Raw genomic sequence first — 19663 nt, forward strand, 5'->3', positions numbered from 1 at the left:
GAGTAGCAGTATAGTATTAACATAATAAATATATTTTTTTTTAGCAAATTAGTGGTTAGAGAACCTAAATTTCTGACAATCTGGCAATAACTACTGCAGATTTAATGCAAACATTTGTTCTCCATCAAATCTGTGGTGGCCATTTTAAAAAAATGGCCCCAAGAAAAAGGAAACACAAGATCAAGAAAATATACATTTGCTAAGGTACAAAACAAGTAGGCTGTGTTTTGACTCTAAACACATCTAATTGGCAATTTTAGAGATTTTTTTTTTCCCATGACAATCCTGGTGGTCATGTTGAAATTTTCAGTCACTAATGTTAGGAAAAAAAAAGCAAGCCCCAGGAAACATCTGTGACAAGTTAGGTTCTTGTATCCGCATGTGAAGATTTTGCTGAAATACTAACCAAACTACAATAGTGCAGTTTGGTTTCAAATCAAATCATCAATTAAATTATCTAGTCAGGACTGAAGTGAAGTATTTGAGAATTCATATTACTGGGTTGGCAAGCATTTTTATATCAAAATACCACATTTTTCCAGTCATGATATTCCATTCTTTTCCAACCGTCACAGCAGCACAGTCTCAATAATCTGGAAACAATTTGGATCCAAATGATCCGTAGGGCAGACCTGGAGTTGTGTCCCTTAAACCGTTCCAGGAGCAGTTAGCTCCAGCTCACCTGTACGACCCCGACCGAGTGGTCAGTGCACAGAGTCCCGATGTAAGCCAGACCCACAGTGGCTCCTTCAAAGTCGATCCCACTGAAAGACACATTGAGGCTTTTCATCACGGCTGCATTCTATGTTCTTCATTTGAATAAATGTAACATCTACAAAGCTACAGGAAATATGATTATTATAATTCTGTGCATTTTACTTCCTGTACTCATTTGTACATAGACATACTTACCGGTTTCACCAATGTACAAATTGGTTATGAAATTTCATGCTCATTGTTTGGCTGCCAGCTGGTTTACAGTTTCATATTATTGCATGGTTTATCCATATCTCTTTAACATAACTGCACAGAAATAGATGTGTTATGATGATTCTGTTTTTTTTTTCTTGGACATGCCTTCAATGTTTTTTTTCAGAAATTCTCTGATGTGAACATAGGAGCTCAGATTATGACACCGCTGCTGTTTTGCAGCAGATCTTGGCATAGTGATGAAACATGTTGCACAAGAGTCGTTTGGAAACTAAAAACATCTAGAACATTCAGATCTGTTCAGATTGGGATTTTCTAAAGGCATCTTAATAAACTAGAATATAATTTAAAAGTCATTTATTTCATTAACTGCGTTCCCTGCCTCAGGTGTAACAGGTATTAACAATGCATGGATTTAAGTCAATATTTTTTATTTATATTAGTTTTGATGATTATTATTTATAGCTAATGAAAACCCAAAAAGTAGTATCTCAGATGATTTTAAGTTGTTTTGTTTTTTTTGCATTCATTCCTGCATGTATGCCAGGCAATGACACGATATACACGTAATCAGTGTCAATAGAAAATATGTTCAATAGATTGTTCAATAGTTTCACTGAACTCTGATTCAGAGCCGAGCAGCATTCTGGGGGATGTAGGCAGAGGAAAGGCTTTAGCCAGCTAAGGAAGGTTGGTTGCATCAGCCGATTCGCTGTTTGGTTACCTAGCAACAACCTGTTAGAGCAGCAGCAGCAGTTTCAGGTTTCACCACTGTGCCTCATAACTGCTTTAAAATAAACAACGGCTTGGAGTGAAGGCAGAAAATGAGTAGAAGAGCTAGAGAGGAAACTGTGGATATGTCACCAGTTTGGTAATATTTCAGACATTGAAAGAAAAAGAAAAAAACAAACAACAAATCAATAATTATCAATATCAACTGATATGAAAGACTTGTATCGTGATGCATTTTTTGTAGCTGTATCGCCCAGCACTATGTAGACTTCAACATGGCCATAAACATAAAATTTCAACCATCAAAATGAACAGAAATAAAAGCTAAAAAACTATTGCTGCATTTCCATTGACCTACCATTGACCAAAGTGGAATTATGAATATAAATCCACTTATTGGAAACACACCAATTTTGAAATAATTCACATTTTTTGGTTTAAAAGTTTTTGCATTAGGGTGAGGTGGGTTTCCGGCAAAATTGTTGCAAAATCGCAGCTCATGTTTGCGTAGTGAATCTATAAAATACAAGAGTTACTGAAGTAACTGAACATCTTGGTCATTCTGATCTGATAATACACCTGTCTTCATGCAACATCCTTTCTGTTGCACAACACATGCACAGTTGGAAAGGGATGTTACTCCATTCAAGATGACTAGAAACAGAATGACTTGTACTCAGAGGTTAGTCAGACCTGATGAGGTGTGCGTTGTCGTGTTTTATCCGTTTCACCAGCTCGGAGTTTCTCCAGGTCTTGAAAGCCTCCAGGTTGTCGTTAGCGGGGTTGGTCACAGAGATCAGGTCGGTATTAGACCAGACCTCCAGACCCACCAGACCAATAAACGTCTTCAGGGGTTTGTATGCCTGCAGGTCATCATAACAACAAAGTGAACTATTCAGTTTCCCATTCAAAGCCCTACAGAGGTTTTCCAATATAACGAAAGACAAATTATTAAAAGCAGCAACCTGGATGATGTAAACTGTTTGCTGAGCCATAAAATGATTTGTTGTGGAATTTGCCCAGGAAAGGCAGCAGCAGCAGCAGTGACTCACCATGTTGACAAAGTTGACGATTTCAAATATCCTCTGTCTCAGCTTGGTCTGATCTTTGTTCATCTTTGCATACTGAAACAATATTTGGTTGTATAAAAAAAAAGTTACATCCCGTTTCCCAACAGCTGATTCACATTATGAGAGGCAGCCGTAGTTTAGACCAACAAGTTAAGACTGTATGTGACTTTAAAAACTATTTCAGTACTCTGCCTGACAGGAAACACTGAATGATGACGCTAATTAACAGAGCTGCTATTTAAAACAGTGAAGGAAGAATTGTTAAGCTCTTTTATATGAGATAAAAAAAAAACCTCCTGATATGAAGTCCACAATCCTAATTCTGCACAGGAAACAGAATTAGTGAAGCCATTTTGCAGAGTCAGCAGATAAGTTTGGAACTCTGTTTCATTTTAGTTTGAGAAAATTTAAACTGGCAAACTTGAGGTACAAACAAAAGGAGAGGTACAAATTACTTATAGTGTAGTTTTTTGGTTTTTTTTGCTAATGATACATTAAATATAAATACATTTATGCATGTTAACTGCATGTACTTTTTCATATGTATGTGTGTGTATATATATATATATGTGTGTGTATGTAGTACACCAAGTATTGTGAGTGAATGGTTGAATCATTTTCAAATAACCTATGAGATGTGTAATATCACAATGAAATAGAATTATTGAAATTCTTACCGCTCGATTATCAGCTACAAGAACGAGTTCGATGTATTTCTGCTGCAGTAGAACAGGAAGACCCTGAAACGAGTCAAAAACATTTCAGTTTCCCCATAGAGCTTTACATCACCGTAGTCATTTCTATAACGTTTTCTGACTGTATCCCTGCCACCCAAAGTCACATTTAACCTCCGACAGCGAGACCAAGGCACAAACATGTACCAACCCCAGATCTGGAGCGGCTCCGGCTTGTTGGAGGTTCCATGTCGTCCTCCCAGGAAGTGTTTGTAACACCACACACTGCAGGTGACAAGTTCCTGTCGTTTACGGTCGTCACAGCGTGCTCACCCTCGTCGCCACCAGATAGAGGCTCAATCAGGTACCGCTGTTCAGACGTCCTGAAGTAACCCCTAAACCCAGAAGGTATCCTCTTTTGAGAGCAGGCATCAGTAAAACACTCACTGCAGTTCACCACCAAGCAAATGAAAGGAAGAAGATGGTTAACCAGGATAGATGTTAGCATCTTTAGGTTTTGTGTCCAACTATTTTCTAATTCGGCACAAAATGACAATTTTCTGACTGGGATAGAAAAAAATTCCTTTTCAAATTGTCCCATGCCATGAATTAATCTGTGTGTATGTAGCATTCAAGATAGCTTAGTCAGGTCAAGCTAGCTTAATTTTGAAAATATAATCTTTACTTAAAATAGGCAGAATTTTGCTGCATTTGGATTTTCTTAATTTTAGTTCTCGTCTGTCTGAAGGTGTTCATGTCTTCAGTAGGGAGAAATATGTGACTGTATGAACATAATGTTAATGATATTCTCAACCATTTTGTTTTTATTTGCAAACCCAAATCCACCGATTAATTAGAAAGGAATTAATGACCTTTGACATTTTGAAATAAATTTTGAATGAAAAAAAAAAAGTAAAAAAAGTAAATCAGTCTTTTCAAAGCATAAACTCCTACTTTACTGTTTCATCTTTCGAGATAACAGTCTCATTTCCTAGAATGAAACTAATTTCATTCTAATTCCATTGTGTGTCCAAGGCTTTATACAAGCTATAAAATTTAACATGCAATAATGAAGCTGTTCAACTGAAACCGTTCCACTTTATCTACACTAAATCAGCATTTCACACACATAACATGATGAACAGATATGTGAGGCGGTTACCTGAGTCCCTCACATGTACTGATGCTAGCAGATGACTTGCTGTCATTCACAATCTTTCCATGGTAGTAACAGTGATCCTGACCAAGACAGAATATTAACAGGGATGAATGTAAATCATCAATAGCAATTTTTTTTAACTTTAATTTTCCAAATACCTATACACCTAAAATTATGCACACAAAATTCAAACTCGTTCAAAAAAACTTACGACATCATGTGGTCTCGTGGTGACCCGAGTTCCATCTTCTTGGTAGTAGGTTTCTGAGTAGTCTCGGGTTAGTAACTCACTGATGAGAAATATGAAATCATATGCATAATCTTTGTTCTATATAAGGAACTGAAATGGTTCCTTTCATGAAGGAACCATTTCAACCAAATTCAACCTTGATTCTGAGATGTGATATTCATTACAAGGAACTTATACCACTGTGTGGGTGGGTTTTTTTTTTTTTTCTTATTTTAAACACAGACAGACATACACATGTTTGCGTGGCTATTGTTGTGGGGGACGTTCCATTGACTTCCATTCATTTCTACAGCCTAAACCTTACCCTTATCCTAACCCAGTCTTTACATAAATAACCATAACCAAAACTCAATTCACACCTTAGTCCTAAATCTAATGTAGTATGTGTCAGGAAAATGGTCCCCACAAGGTATTACAAACGCACACACACACACACACACACACACACACACAAGATTTACACTCCCACGCCAGGGAAGTGAGAACATACTTATTTTTCTCAAGTTGTAAATGAATGTCTCTTCCTCCAACAGTCATTGCATATTTAATCGTCTCTGGTCTGACGTTCTGAAGGGGATAGAGAAATGAAAATTATGCTTTCTGTTTAGTTTTTTTCATTCTCAAAGCCACACTCAGAACTTGTAAAAGTATATGAAATAATCAATCTACATGAAATTGAAGTAGGAAGATCTACCTCTGTGCTTCTTTTCCTGACTGCATGAAGTCTGACAGGACGAACCACCTCATAGTCTGTCCCCACTTCAAAGGTTGGATTGTGGCTTTCTGTGAACACACAAAAGGAGACGGCAGATGGATATACCATATCCAAATCTCTTCCCACCATATTTAAGGTTCTCCTCAAGCCATCAAAAGTAAATCAAGAACTCCAAGCCTCGTAAAGGAACATCTGAAGTGTAAGTCAGTCGAACAGTGTGCCGTTTCAAATATCCTATGGGATCGGCTTCAGAAAAGTTTTCATCCACATGAACCCTCACAAACTCATGTCGGAAAGCTTTCTTGTGAAAGACACTGAATTAGTTGCATTTGTGTACAACCTGGATTAGTTGCAGCTGCTGCGTGGTGACAGTCATAAACCCACTTGTTTTTGCAATACCGATCTATCCCACTTTATCATAAATGATAAATCTTTCATCGTTTATGGTGACCTCAGCAAAACTTATCAACAATCCTCCATGCTGGAGTCATTTTTCCCAGCAATACACATCATCCAACATGCTGGGAGTGTAAACAGAAGTCTCCATTTAGAAATGGTTATACTACTTGGAGTAGATGCACTAATTCCTAACATTTTGTTGGCTGAGCCACCCTTACAACCTCTTACCTCTAATGCTTTACACAGCTAAATGCACCATCAATCCCTGACCTAGCTGTTGTAAATGTTTCCACAAGACGGTACTGAATGAGGACAAACTTTGTCATGGATTTCTCGTAAGCTGTTTGTTAAAGTTGCACAGCTTGAACAGGAAAGATATCTGTAAGCCAGGGTTTGATTTCTCGCTGACGCAGAGACTCTAGCCCAGCGTTTGGCTGTAACCACTTCAGTTTGATACTTCAGTTTTCTATCACAGTGATTCACAAAGAGCTGTAACCTTAACTTGGCTTACAGTAGATGATGAACTGCAGTGAGGAGCATTTTTTTCTGGTTTTCTGGCATGTCTTTGCTAAATTTATTTTAAATATTTAAGTCATGTTTTGTTTATCTACTCAAGACAGTTTTTTGCATTCACTTCCTCTTTTCACTTTCGCTTGTCCATTTTCCTCATTGTTTGAGCGCACGCAGCATTTTGTACTGTCGGGATCACGTACAAGGATGGAACAGAACATGAGAGAAAAAAAAAACAACAAAAAAAACTAGCCAGCTAGCTGCAGTCTTCATAGCAACAGATTAGTGTCATGGTATCCTTGCAGCTTTGGTCTCCTTCCACAGTCAAAATACAAACTTGCTAGGTTAAAGATAAATTACCTTTAAGACTTAATTACATTTTTGTTAGAGCTGTGGCCGTTTTTCCTGAGCTGGCTTTTTGTCCACAGTGTCCTCATGTGAAATGACCTCTCGAGACAGACCTCCACCCCGTAACTACTAACAACTACAGAAAGTGGATTAATGTTTAATCTGTCTGTTAATCTCAATCACATTTTAGATGACTGCCATAAATGAGCTTGTTAAATAGCATTAATATTTAGCCTGTTCTCCATAACGATAATCTTATATTGAACTATTCATAATTACCAGGGCTGCAACTAACAATTATTTTACTTATCGATTATTCTATTGATTGTTCTAATGATAAATTGGCTAAATAAATTGGCATATTTTCCATTCAACCCCTTAATCCCTTTTACATGTTAGAAATACTTTGAGACACAAGTAAGCAAATTATCAATTGACACTTTTAAACAGAAAATATAAAATGTTTTTGTCTAAAATGCAGTAACGGCGTTCCTGTGGATTCATGTGCAGCTAAAACAAATACTGTCTACTAATTTGATATACTGTCAATTTCTTAAGAGGGAAATTGACAAGAATCTCTACATCCCTTCTGTCTGGGCTGATAATCTATCAAACCTTTCAGTCGCAAACAGACACTAACTTTATAAGGCAACATAAGTCTATCTACATCTTGACATTTAATACATGAAGTAATTCAAAGTGTTATTGAGTATTCCAAATTTCCTTCCAGTTCCTTTGGAAATGATTAATTTTATTGAGAATTAACTGTCTTTTTAGATACTTTTTAGATTAAAAAAAGACACTCATTGACCTACACGGTGCCTATCATATTAAAAAGATAGACGTTTCCTTAAACAGCAAGTATGTTGCAATTATCAGTGGAAAGCTCAGGATTAAGCTCCTGTAAAGAAGACAGACTCTTATCGCTGTTCTTGCGGCAGACAGAACAACCAAAACACTGAAGTAACACCACAGATCAAATAGAGGGTTTGTACAGATTAGCACAAAAAGCTTCTGTTTACTGACTTGAGCTCTGACACTAACCTGAACTGTAATTACGGGATCTCCATTGACTCTTTTGGGCAATCATTGACAAATTATTACTGATTTACTATGTGCATAAAATACCTGAAACTGGTAAAGCAGTCCTCGGGTAAGTGATCAGAAGGCCAACCTCGCTCATAAAAATCATAGAAAATTGGAGGAAATTATACATAGATATAGGTTTTTGTTCTGTTATTAAATATTAAACCAGAAAAAAGATCATGTAATAAGGGAGGAAGGTATTTTTTTAAAGATAAAATTGTTAAAAATTCCTCAACATTTTTTGTAATGGGCAAGCTTTTTTTTATTTTATTTTATTTTTATCTCCATTCAAACAAAACATTTATCACAAAAACAGTCACACACACAATTATAACACATAGCATATTGACTCATAAATGTACAATTATAATATTTAATATGATAGAATAATTAAACAGGCTCTTTAAAATAAAACCTTGCATTTCTTACATTTGAAACAGATGAAGGAAGGCAGTTTCATGTTTTCATTCATGTAAATGCAAAAGTATTGCTTTTGCATGGTGGAAGAGTAACACATTTTAAAGCTTTGTATTAAAATTGTATAAAGTGTGACTAAGTAAAGGTTGATTATATAAAACATTTAGTATCTTACGAGGTTTCTAAAAAAAGCATATGAGTAATTTCAACTTTATTTTAAACCGAGGGTCACTCTAAAACTTAGTGCATTCTGATATTTATAAGGAACAATTCAATGCAACACTTGCTGCCCTATTTTGAACTAATTGTAGTTTGGTCAGATGTTTTCCTGAAGCACTGGACCACACCATGCAGTGACACAAGATACTGTGATAAAGGGGTGGTGATGTGTAAAATTGACTTTTTTTGAGCTCTACATCATGTTATAATGTTAATTCCTCATGAAAAACAAACCAGGATTGATGCATGTTTGAGAAATCCTTTAATCTCCTGTAGCAACTGTTCTGTGCTTGCTCACAGAATGTGCCGCCTATTTATCCTACCATTCAGCTGCGCAAAACACCTGGGTGGACCTAGCTCCGCCTTCTGGGGTGAAGCTCCTCTTTTCTTTTTTCCAGGCTCAGCTCCTCCACAGACCTAAATTTTCCAAGCTATCAAGTTGCCTCAGTCTCCCCTTTCAGAAACTGTTGGAATTTTTCAGATAGCGCTACGTGTGGCGGAATTACGGTACTGCAAATTTGGATACGTCGCCGGCAACACGTTCTCGCATAGAAGGGTTAAAGGGTTAATGGAGGAGCCATGTTGTGATGACTTCCTGAAGGCAGAGTTTATGAAAGAGCAGGAGTTTTTAAAGAGACGGAGGTTCAATTTCAAGGTGTTAAATTACAAAGTTAAATTTTTTAAGTCATACTTGATATATGCAGCATTTTACAATAACTGACGGTAACATACTTACTTTATTATGCTATAAAATGGCACTATGGGCTTGTAAATTACATACTACTTCCCCTTTAATGATTTGAGGAATTAATTTTAAGGGCATATCACGTAAGCATCTTATAACCACTGGTTGTCTTCCTATCACTGTAACAATGCATTCAGTCTGCTGGGATCGCTCCAGTCTGCTGTCCATAGTGACTCCTCCCAGAAATCTGATTTCCTCTACCTGAGTATTGACTGTTCCATTTATAAACGGGTCAAGTTTTGACTGAATTTTTCATTTCTAATTTGATCCACATGTTATGCGTTTGGTTTTAGACACAGGCATTATAATATGTGGATCAAATTTACCGTTGACCTCTAAGCCTGTTTTGGTAAGAGCTTACCACATTTGATCAGGCGCAGTACGTACAGGAACTTCTTCTCTAGATGATGTAGTGTTTCTATTTTTTTCTATCTAGTTTCTGAATTCTAAAAGGAAATGAGTTTTGTTCCTGTGACGAACCAATGATGTTAATTCACAAGAGGCCAGAGCAAACTGTTGAGTGCTACCGGCGGTGGAAACGCAGTCTTCCACAGAAACCAGGGAAACTCCTGGTCCAGATTCCATACTTTCCATCAGCAGGGAGCAGCTCTAAAGTTAGTCACTAACTTCCTCTGTGTCACGGTTACCTGAGGACCTGCTAGCACCTGGGAGGGCAGAGGCTTTGTTGTCACACAAGGTCCACTGCCGACAGCGTTTCATTGCAGTGTGTTTACTACGCTCAGCTTAAAACCCAACAACTACTAAGTTTCGACATGCAGTAGGCAGTATCTCACCTCAGGGAGCAGAGTCTCTCTCTCTCTGTCTCAGTAAATATTACTTAATCTCATGCCCTGAAACTCCTCTGGGTCTTGTCTAAAAGTACAAACGTATGGACTGACTCATAGTTATCACTGCCTTTGATTCTTGTCAGATCATCTGTCTCCTCAAGACTTTTATAGCACAACTTGTTTGTCAGGATCAGAAAGCTGCATTCTGGAAGGCAAGGCTTTAGTTATTAATTAGCCCCGCTGCTGAATAGAGGTAACAGTATCCAGTCACTTACCCGAGGACCTGAGCGAGGCGTTCAGGAAGACGACCAGCAACAGGAGAGTCCGTGTCATTGTTGCAGTCCAAACTGTTGCTGGTCTTTGCTCTGATCAGGCTTTATGTGGTCTACCTGCATGTTGCGCTGCTTCTCCTGACAAGGCCACGCCTTCGCCTGCCTCCCGGACCTGTCACAGACTCCTTACTGACAAGAACACCCCCCCCACACCCCCAAGTGACAGGCCTGAACACGCCCCTCACTCCGGGCAAGGATTCAGGAAGGAAACGGCTCGAGCGTTGCGGGCAGATTCAAACATCCAGTCAGCTGCTTTCACACCACAGCTCTTTGGATTTTAGTCAGTATGATTTACTGACATTAATCATAAATCACTTTTTTTTTCTTTTCTTAGTTTCTTCCTTTTTTTTGTTTCTATTGAGGTCATAAAAAGTCTGACTCGCTTTATGTTGTGACTGTGACTCAGCCGTGTTACTTAATATGGTCATTTCCACACATTATTTTTCTCAATGTCATCAGCACATTGGTGATGTATGCAGCAGATACTTGGAGTGGGCTCAGTTTGCTGCAGTTAGACGCTTCTTCCTTCTTTCTGGGTTGGACCCTCACCCACTGAACACATGCCTGGAGTCACAGCAAAAACAATACGGCTAATGTGTGTTCTCTCTCTCTCTGTCTCTCTCTCTCTCTGTCTCTCTCTGTCTCTGTCTCTCTCTGTCTCTGTCTCTGTCTCTCTGTCTCTGTCTCTCTCTCTGTCTCTGTCTCTGTCTCTCTCTCTCTCTCTCTCTCTCCCCCTCCCCTCCCTCCCGCTGACAGGGACGTTTCAGGACACAGGATGTATTGTGTGTCACTGTAAGGTCTCTACAGCAGAAGAGTGTCAGTCTTCTTTTTGATCTTCAAAGAACCATATGAAGCAAACTTCCTCCTCCTTGTTTCTGCTCGGTGACCTAGCGGTGTAAATGTTCAGGAAACAAGACTGTTGACACTCAGGTTAAGCAAGTCACTGATGAAAGTGTTGAATGATGGTCATTCAACATCATTCAAACACTTTAAAATGCTTCTCTTAGTTTATAAATCACTGAACGGCTTAGCAACGCAATACATTAAAGATCTGCTGCTGTTGTGTCAACCAGAATCTCCCAGGTGTCCTGGTCCTGGTTCTGGTCCTGGTTCTGGTCCTGGTTCTGCTCTGCATCCCCAGAACTAGAACCAAACTTGGAGAAGCAGCATTCAGCTTCTATGCACCATAAATCTCGAACAAACTTCCAGAAAACTGCAGAACTGCCGAAACGCTGAGTTTAAGTTGTCTTTCTTTCAGGATCTTATCTTTATTTTTCCCTTTTTTTCATACAGTTTTTTTTTTAGTTCTATCTAAAGAGGAACAACCTAGAACATGATGCTGCCACCACCATGATTTCTGTACTTGGTATATTTGTACCAACCATACATTGTGGAGTCCAAAACGTCCAGATGTTTGTTCTTCAGGTCATAACACGCGTTCCCACAGGCTTTAAAGGGAACAGATTTGGTGTAAAATTTAGCCACAGCGTTGTTTGTCTTTATAAGAAAAAGTTTCAATCAAACCTGATTCCATGGCTCCGAAATAAGAAGAGCACATTTTCTTATCTAGTGTATAACCTAACCGAGGCTAACAGAGATGTACTGTGCCATTGTTTACCTCTAAAAGCTTCTTCACCTGTAGTCTAGACTGAATCCTCAGCTCTGAAGTCACTCCAGTATCGGGGATTTGTGTGTCTGTTTTACCAGATTTTCTCCTCCATCTAGAGAATGCCTGCACTGCCTTCTGCACCTATTAACTGCTGGTAGACTTTTTTCCAGAGAAATCAATTGATCAACATTAGTCAGTGTAATGCAGGAGAAATCCCACCAACACAAACGGAGCTGGGAGTGTTTGATTAATCGAGCGGAATCCATCCAGGAAAGTAAACTACTCAAGATGAAGAGGAAGTAAAAGTCGTGACTTTATGAAGGAACCAGACTACGCTCTTGTGCAACATGTTTAACATGTGGAATAAAAAGCAGCTGTTTTGGGTGCACTGGCCGTGAAGGTTTGGTATAAACACGTCTGCATTCTTCTGCTCTGAGGCTGCTTGGCTCATACAGAATCTCCTTATTAAAATTCTGTCAAGTATCATCATGAAATGTTTTTAACTCTGTGTTCTTCAATTATTTTCTGCCTCCTAGGGATCATACTTTTTTTTTTCACGCCCTCCGGCCTCCTTCCCTCCCCTGAATTGAAATACTGTTGTGAATCAGAAACTATATAATTAACCTGTAGAAAAAACTGGTCTCAGCAATTTGACAGTTATTGTTGTTTTTAAGTCTCAAAACAATTTCCAAGTTCAGTTTATTAACTCAATCAGTAACATTTAGTGGAGGCTGCTCAGTCTGAAAGAGAACGGTGCAAATGTTTCCCTGGAATGTGTTTTTAGTCTTAACATAATAAACCAATTTAAAACTGTAAACATTGGTTACTAATCATTGCTTGTTTTTCACAAGTAATATAGTTTTTTTTTTTTTATTATTTCTTGTGCAAAATTTGGAACAATGCCTAAATTTCTGCTAGCTGAAAAGTGGCAAACATTTTGCAGTAACAGTAAAAAGGTCTGCTTTGTCTATTTCCTGGCCTTTTTCTGTGAACTACAGTTACAGACTGAGTTTTGTTGTTTGTGTTTTAAATATGGGTGAATTTGTATGAGAATAAAGTCATAATTTTATTATAATGCCATACCACACTATGCTAAAATGAGCATTTAAGTTATAGTCGGTATTGGTGTTAAAATTAACTAAATATTTAATCTCGTAACACACCAGAATCACGTTATCAAGCCAAAAATAAATATGCATTTGCATATAAATAAATAGGAACACTACAAAATGAAGTGTTGTAGTGCCAAACATGTGCCAAACAAAACATGAGTTTATCGGTTGATGTGTGCAAAGAAAAAAAAGCTGAGATGAATTTGAGTTTAATTTGGGTAATGCTAATCTCGAACGAACATCTATTAACTAAATTGAGCCTTTAGCTGATATTAATCTGCAAGAGTGCAACTTTGTGTTGTAAGTTGTTGAGTTCACATTGAGGGCGAGGTGATGAACAGACGGCTATGTGGTTGGAATGCTTTTGTTTTGTGCCAAGAGACCTTAAATGTGAATCTCATACAGTCTTATTAAATACATTAGGATATTGATCCTATTATCATTGGAGTCTTGCAAATAAAATTTGCTCAATATGTACATCTTAAATATATAATTGAATAACTATGAAGTCTGTCTATGATGATGCTTGTCAGATTAATAGTAACAATCTATTAGCAGGTATTAGACATACTAAGAAACATCAATGTGTTAAAACATCTAGTTAATGTATATGATGTATTTCACTTGGTGATGAAACTACAAAAAAAACAACTTTTTAGTTTATTCTAGTTTATGGAGTGAGTTTATATTTGCTCACTGATTGTTTACAGTTGAAAACTGTGTCAAGATTCAGTCATATTTTCTTGTGAAGAATCATCACAATAATCTAGTTGCCTTTTATTGTCTGATTTTTATCAAGTTCTCAAACATCAACTGCATTGGATTCTGTAAACCTCAAAATGTTAAGTGATTAAAAAAAACAGGTTTTGCTCATGTTGATCTGTAATCTGCTCCGATAGAAACCCACTTCAGCCTCTGAGGACTTTAGCAGTCGTTTTTCATCCCAGTGTTAGATTGACTCTCTGTCGTCAAGCAACTTTTGTGATCAATGGATCCATGAGATTCTGAAACATATTTTAAAACCCACAGAACCAGAACCAGGAAACTCCAGCCCAGAATGAACCCAGTTCACTGAGCTTTGAGATTCTCTTCTTGATATCTTGGCTGATTTACCACACAGAGACGGTGTGTGTTTAAGGTGTGGCTCCAGTCACCTGAGATTTTGTAAATTAGCTAATATGGAAATTACAATGCTATGACATCTTCATAGTTGTAGTGCATGTAAACTTTTGATTTGAAAGAAACTCCAAATCTCTCATGTAATAATTTTGGTATTCAGCTAGCTAATAAAAAAAACTTAATGATCCGAACTGACCTAAAGCAGGAAGGTTTGGTCAGATTTAATGTCGGACTGTAAAAACATATTTTTTTTTTGTATGAGGTATTTAAATATATAATTTGAGGTCTATTTATTTGTGTGATTCAGTTTTCTAGTTCTTTTACCTAATATTGACAACACTAATAAGATAAGTTTTGCCCATATAGAAGTAAATATGGAACTCCTCACACGTTTTCTGTGTGAAATTAAAAGCAATAATTTGGTTTATTTAGCCTGTCGGGAAAAAAAAATGGGTGTTTAAATATTTATTTAAATTTTAAGTTTGAAAACTAAACATTTAGCTTCCTAACTAAATATTGAATTTATTCAGGTGAAGTAGATATTTAGTTTGGATCTTTGACATTTGTAAATGTATGAATAACATGGTGAAAACATGAATACCCACATTTTGTTCTTTTCAACATGAAAAATAAACTACGTTTTTTAAACTTTATTTATTTATTAATTTTTTACAGTGTGCCTTTACAAGCAGCACTTCGTCAAACTATCAGGAAATGTTCTTTGTTCCTGAACAAAACGCTGCAGACTGTATTCCAAAAGCTATCTGTCAGAGAATATGCTCAATGTTGTTGCAGGGATTTCTGATCAAATACTTTCAAAGACTGATTATGAAGTGATCTAACTAGGTGGAAGTCATCATGTTGCTTGATAATTAGTAATTTATCCATTATCTGATTCAAGTGGTTGTATTGTGCTGCTTTGCTAATGCTTCCTAGCATGTCAAAGTGCTTGATGAGCTGATATTGGTTACCTTGAAGCAAATTGTGTCGGAGCAGCTCAGGTGGGATGACACTTTGACATGACTGTTAGCTGTGCACACCACAAACCCGGCTGTCTATGGAGAAATATTAAGAAAAAAGCCTGAGAACCATGAAGCCGGCGAGTGGAGAAACAAACTCTGGTCGAATGAAACCACAACAGAACTTTTTGGCCTTGCATGCAAAAATGACTAATGCTGCACATCCTTCTGAACACACTGTTCTCACGGCAGGGGAAGCATCATGCTGTGGGATTCTTTCTTCAGCAGTTGGAGGACAGCTGGTGAGAGTTAATGGGCGATCCTGGAGGAAACCAGTTAGACTTTCCATTCCATTCTGAGACCTGGAGAATACAGTTCCAATGTCCTAATCAAAGTCCATGTCTAGACTTGGACAATTTTAAGACTTGGAAGCTCGTGTTCCCAGTGGCTCTCCAACCAATCTGAACAATGTTGCTCTGCAGAGTTTCAAAGATGAACAGAAAATTTTGTTTTAATAATCAGAAGATCTTTTGGAGCCAGATGACCTTTAACCTGATGTAGAGCTTCCTCCTGCGCTACACTGTCGTTCCTCAGTGCTGCTGCATATCAGGAAGACATTGTCATGAAAGCCAATGAAAAGCTTCATATATCAACACACACACACCTTTGCCTTGCTCTCTCTCTTTCTCTCTCTCACACACACACACACATTTGCCTTGCTCTCACACACATCACAATCATTATGTTCCCTTTTTAAAGCCTTAGTCATTTCCTGGAACAGCTGAAAATCACCATGTTGCTCAATAAGCAGGAAAGATACATTTTACTGCAGCTGATTCTATTCTAGATAAAAGACTTTGACCCATTTAAAGGAATCAGAATGTTAAGAATTCCAATTATTTCAGAACTTTATCACCAAGTTAAACACATTAAATGGATTCATTCAAACATTCATTAGCAGATGGAAGTTTGAAATCATTTACTTTTGTTAAATATGGTAATTTTCCACTTACAGTTGATGAAAACCTTTAAAATTACAATATTGTGTATATATAAAATAACATTTTTAAAAACAAGTATGTTTCATACCTGCTAAATGTTATTTTCAAAAGCTCCTACTTTTAATCTGTCAAACCAGCCTCAGGATGTTTATTCTAATTGAACATATCTGCAGTATTTATAGATGTAATGTTGGATTAATCAATCTGTTAATATGAAGGTTATGTTGACTGTAAAGCTGTTGGTTTTACAGTCATGATTTTGTGAGTCGTTGATGTTAGGGTTTTTTTTTGTGTGGGGGAAAAAAAAAAAAAAGATTGAAATTAGTTGAAAGAACACTTTGGTTTTATTCTATTTCCATAGAAGCTACTGATTCCAAGCAAAATTGACCTCCATAATCATAAAAAGCTGTGCAACATCGCAGTGTGTGTTGGTAAACTCTGGAAACTGCCGTCATTTGGCTTGCTGGTGGTCCCTCTCCATCAGCATCAAGAAAACCAGTTGGTTTGACGGACAAACGAGTTTTAGAAAAAAACCAAAGTGTCTCAGGAGGTTTAGGAGTCCAACCTGGAACTGGTGGGTTGTTGGTTCGAACCCCCTCTAAACCAACTGCTCATCATAATGGGACCACATAAAATTCTGAAAAAAAAAAAAAAAGCACAGCTTCTTAATATTTCTGATACATCATCTATACAGCTCCAACCTGTAAGTTCAGATTCATTAAAAATTTAAATTTGCGTCTTTTTCTCTGAATGTGAATGTGGGACCTCTGTCAACCGTTTTCTGCACAACATGATTGAAAAATGGTTTTTTTTGGGCCATTTTCCTGAACCAGTACAGACTTTTATTCACAAAATCCCATTAAATCAGCTGCTGATTAATAACAATGTATCTGAGGGAACTGCACAGAAAAGTCAAAAACACTTGAATTCATATCACGATGCTTTGATCTGATTTATTGTGGTTATTGTTTTGGTTATCATACTGGGATCCCGGTTCTGTAGAGACTCCCAGCTCTTTCCCAGGTTCTGTTCTGTGTTTTGGTTTAGCCGTTTTATTTTGGTGTTGGTTTTCAACTTTCTGTTGATTTAGTTCCTTTTGTGTTCTACTTGCTCTCCCTGTGGTTTGTTGTCTTGTGACACTCCACCCTCACAGCTGCCATGCTGTTCCCTTTATTTACTCACCAACTCTTTCACTATCACTTCTTAGAATGCCAGTTTTTGCCACTCATATATGGACTCAATCATTTTTACTTTGGGTTTGTTTTTGTAAAGAAAATTTGAATAATTTATTTATTTTATTAAACTTCAGTTTTCTGCACACCTGCCTCTACTCCTGAGATTTGGCAAAGATATCAGAATGCAATCCAGTTCGGTCTAGTTGAGAATGTCTAAATTGTGTTAACAGGACTTTTCTGTGCTGTTTGAGACGTTAACAGATTGGAGTTGTATTTAAATAAACTGGGATTAGTCTTGAACCTGCGGATGGTCGATCTGCAGTTGGATTCTCATTTATTACTTCATTCCACCTTAATCTCTCCTTCACTGTTAAACTACAACAGAAAACAAGCAAATTTAATCAAAAACAGAAAGCACATTTTGTAGAAGTGTTTGAAAATGAAACATTTTGAGGAAATGGAATAGAATTTTTAGCTTCCGTGTTTCAAAGCTGCCAGATAGTTTATTCTTTATTGTTGTTTGTGCAGTTTCTGCACCTCTAGTACATGTTGGTACATGTTATGCTTCTCTAACTACAAGTGAAATTTCTAAGTCACAACCACAAAACCCTGCAAATTTTGGCAGGTTGTTGATTTTCAATATTGCCTCAACTTTACTGAACAGTGACACCTTATGGGGCCCAATCATATATTTAGACATATGTAAATAAGTTCACATATATATAAATATATGCATCAATACATCCGTACCCACACACACTCATATGCGTTATGATGTAACACATTAAGTGTTATCTCTCACCATATTTCTATATCTTGTGAAAATGACCTCCTTATATTTCCTTTTAAATTGTATTAAATTTTGACTTTTACTCCTCATTTAACTTGTTCCATAACTTTACCCCATGAAATGAAATACAAAAGCTTTTGATGTGCATAAACTACAAATCCTTAAGTTTGAGTAACCCCTGAAGTTACACCCCCCTCTCTTTCAAAAAACATGTTCTGTATGAGCTCAGGTAGTAGTTTTAGATCCTTAAACAAAATTTGAGCCATTTTAAATTCCACCAGATCTTCAAATTTAAAACTTCGAGATTTTAAGAATGACGGGTTTGTGTGCTCATGAAAGCTGACATTATGGATGATTCTAATGGTTTGTTTCTGTAGGATACTCCATGGGTGTAAGGAGTTTTGTAATTAATTCCCCACACCTCTGAACAATATGTTAAATATGGCAAAACCAGAGAGATATATAGAATATGAAGTGATTTATTATTCAGAATATGTTTGGCTTTAGCCAGGACTGACATGCTTCCATGTTCTGTAAATCTCTAATATGAGGTTTTCAACTGATTTTGTTGTCTATTATTACCACAAGAAACTTAATGTATCCACTTTCTAGAGTTACACACTCCATCTGAACTTGAATTTGAGCTGTTTTGTTAAGAAAAGAAAAGATGTTGAGCCAATGTTGTCTTCTGGTCGAATTCTTATGACTGAAATGCAGAGAGTATATTATGCAGTTTACTGTTAACAGGCAACATATTGCCCTTGCTGGCAGGTTCTTGTTTTTCTCATAGTTTTCTTTTTTTTTTTTTTTTTCTTTTTTTTTTTTTTTTTTTTTTTTTTTTTTTTTCAAAATCATCAGAATAGTCTTAAAATATTCTTGATAATATCTTGTTTTACTACGTTATTCACCTTTACTCCCTTCCATTGTTTAATGAGTTTCATCAAAACAGATTTTTATGGAAATAAAGGGGTTATTTTCACCCAATAAACCCAGAACAATGAATTTCAATCAGGATATTTCTGGTGATAAGTTAGAGTNTACTGAACAGTGACACCTTATGGGGCCCAATCATATATTTAGACATATGTAAATAAGTTCACATATATATAAATATATGCATCAATACATCCATACCCACACACACTCATATGCGTTATGATGTAACACATTAGTGTTATCTCTCACCATATTTCTGTATCTTGTGAAAATGACCTCATTATATTTCCTTTTAAATTGTATTACATTTTGACTTTTACTCCTCATTTAACTTGTTCCATAACTTTACCCCCTGAAATGAAATACAAAAGGCTGGCTCTTGTTTTTCTCGGTTTTTTTGTTTTTGTTTTTTTTTTTTCAAAATCATCAGAATAGTCTTAAAATATTCTTGATATCTTATTTTACTATGTTATTCACCTTTACTCCCTTCCATTGTTTAATGACTTTCATAAAAACAGATTTTTATGAAAATAAAGGGGTTATTTTCACCCAATAAACCCAGAACAATGAATTTCAATCAGGATATTT

At 36.8% G+C, this 19663-nt stretch overlaps 1 protein-coding gene across 1 annotated transcript in view; it reads right to left on the minus strand.

The window, feature by feature from the left end:
* adam28 (ADAM metallopeptidase domain 28) overlaps positions 1-10923 on the minus strand; it is a 27602-nt gene extending 16679 nt beyond the window's left edge. Inside the window, exons 1-10 of the mRNA XM_016661444.1 lie at positions 10318-10923; positions 5510-5598; positions 5306-5382; positions 4777-4855; positions 4569-4645; positions 3618-3801; positions 3410-3472; positions 2715-2786; positions 2356-2525; positions 673-764 (exon numbers count right to left, since the gene is read on the minus strand). Coding sequence (XP_016516930.1) covers positions 673-764; positions 2356-2525; positions 2715-2786; positions 3410-3472; positions 3618-3801; positions 4569-4645; positions 4777-4855; positions 5306-5382; positions 5510-5598; positions 10318-10375 — 961 coding nt within the window. The 5' untranslated portion in view covers positions 10376-10923. The remainder of the gene's footprint in view (positions 1-672; positions 765-2355; positions 2526-2714; positions 2787-3409; positions 3473-3617; positions 3802-4568; positions 4646-4776; positions 4856-5305; positions 5383-5509; positions 5599-10317) is intronic.
* Positions 10924-19663: the final 8740 nt, after the last annotated feature.

This window comes from Poecilia formosa, unplaced genomic scaffold (genome assembly GCF_000485575.1).
Source record: "Poecilia formosa unplaced genomic scaffold, Poecilia_formosa-5.1.2 Scaffold329, whole genome shotgun sequence".
NCBI classification, from domain to species: Eukaryota; Metazoa; Chordata; class Actinopteri; order Cyprinodontiformes; family Poeciliidae; genus Poecilia; species Poecilia formosa.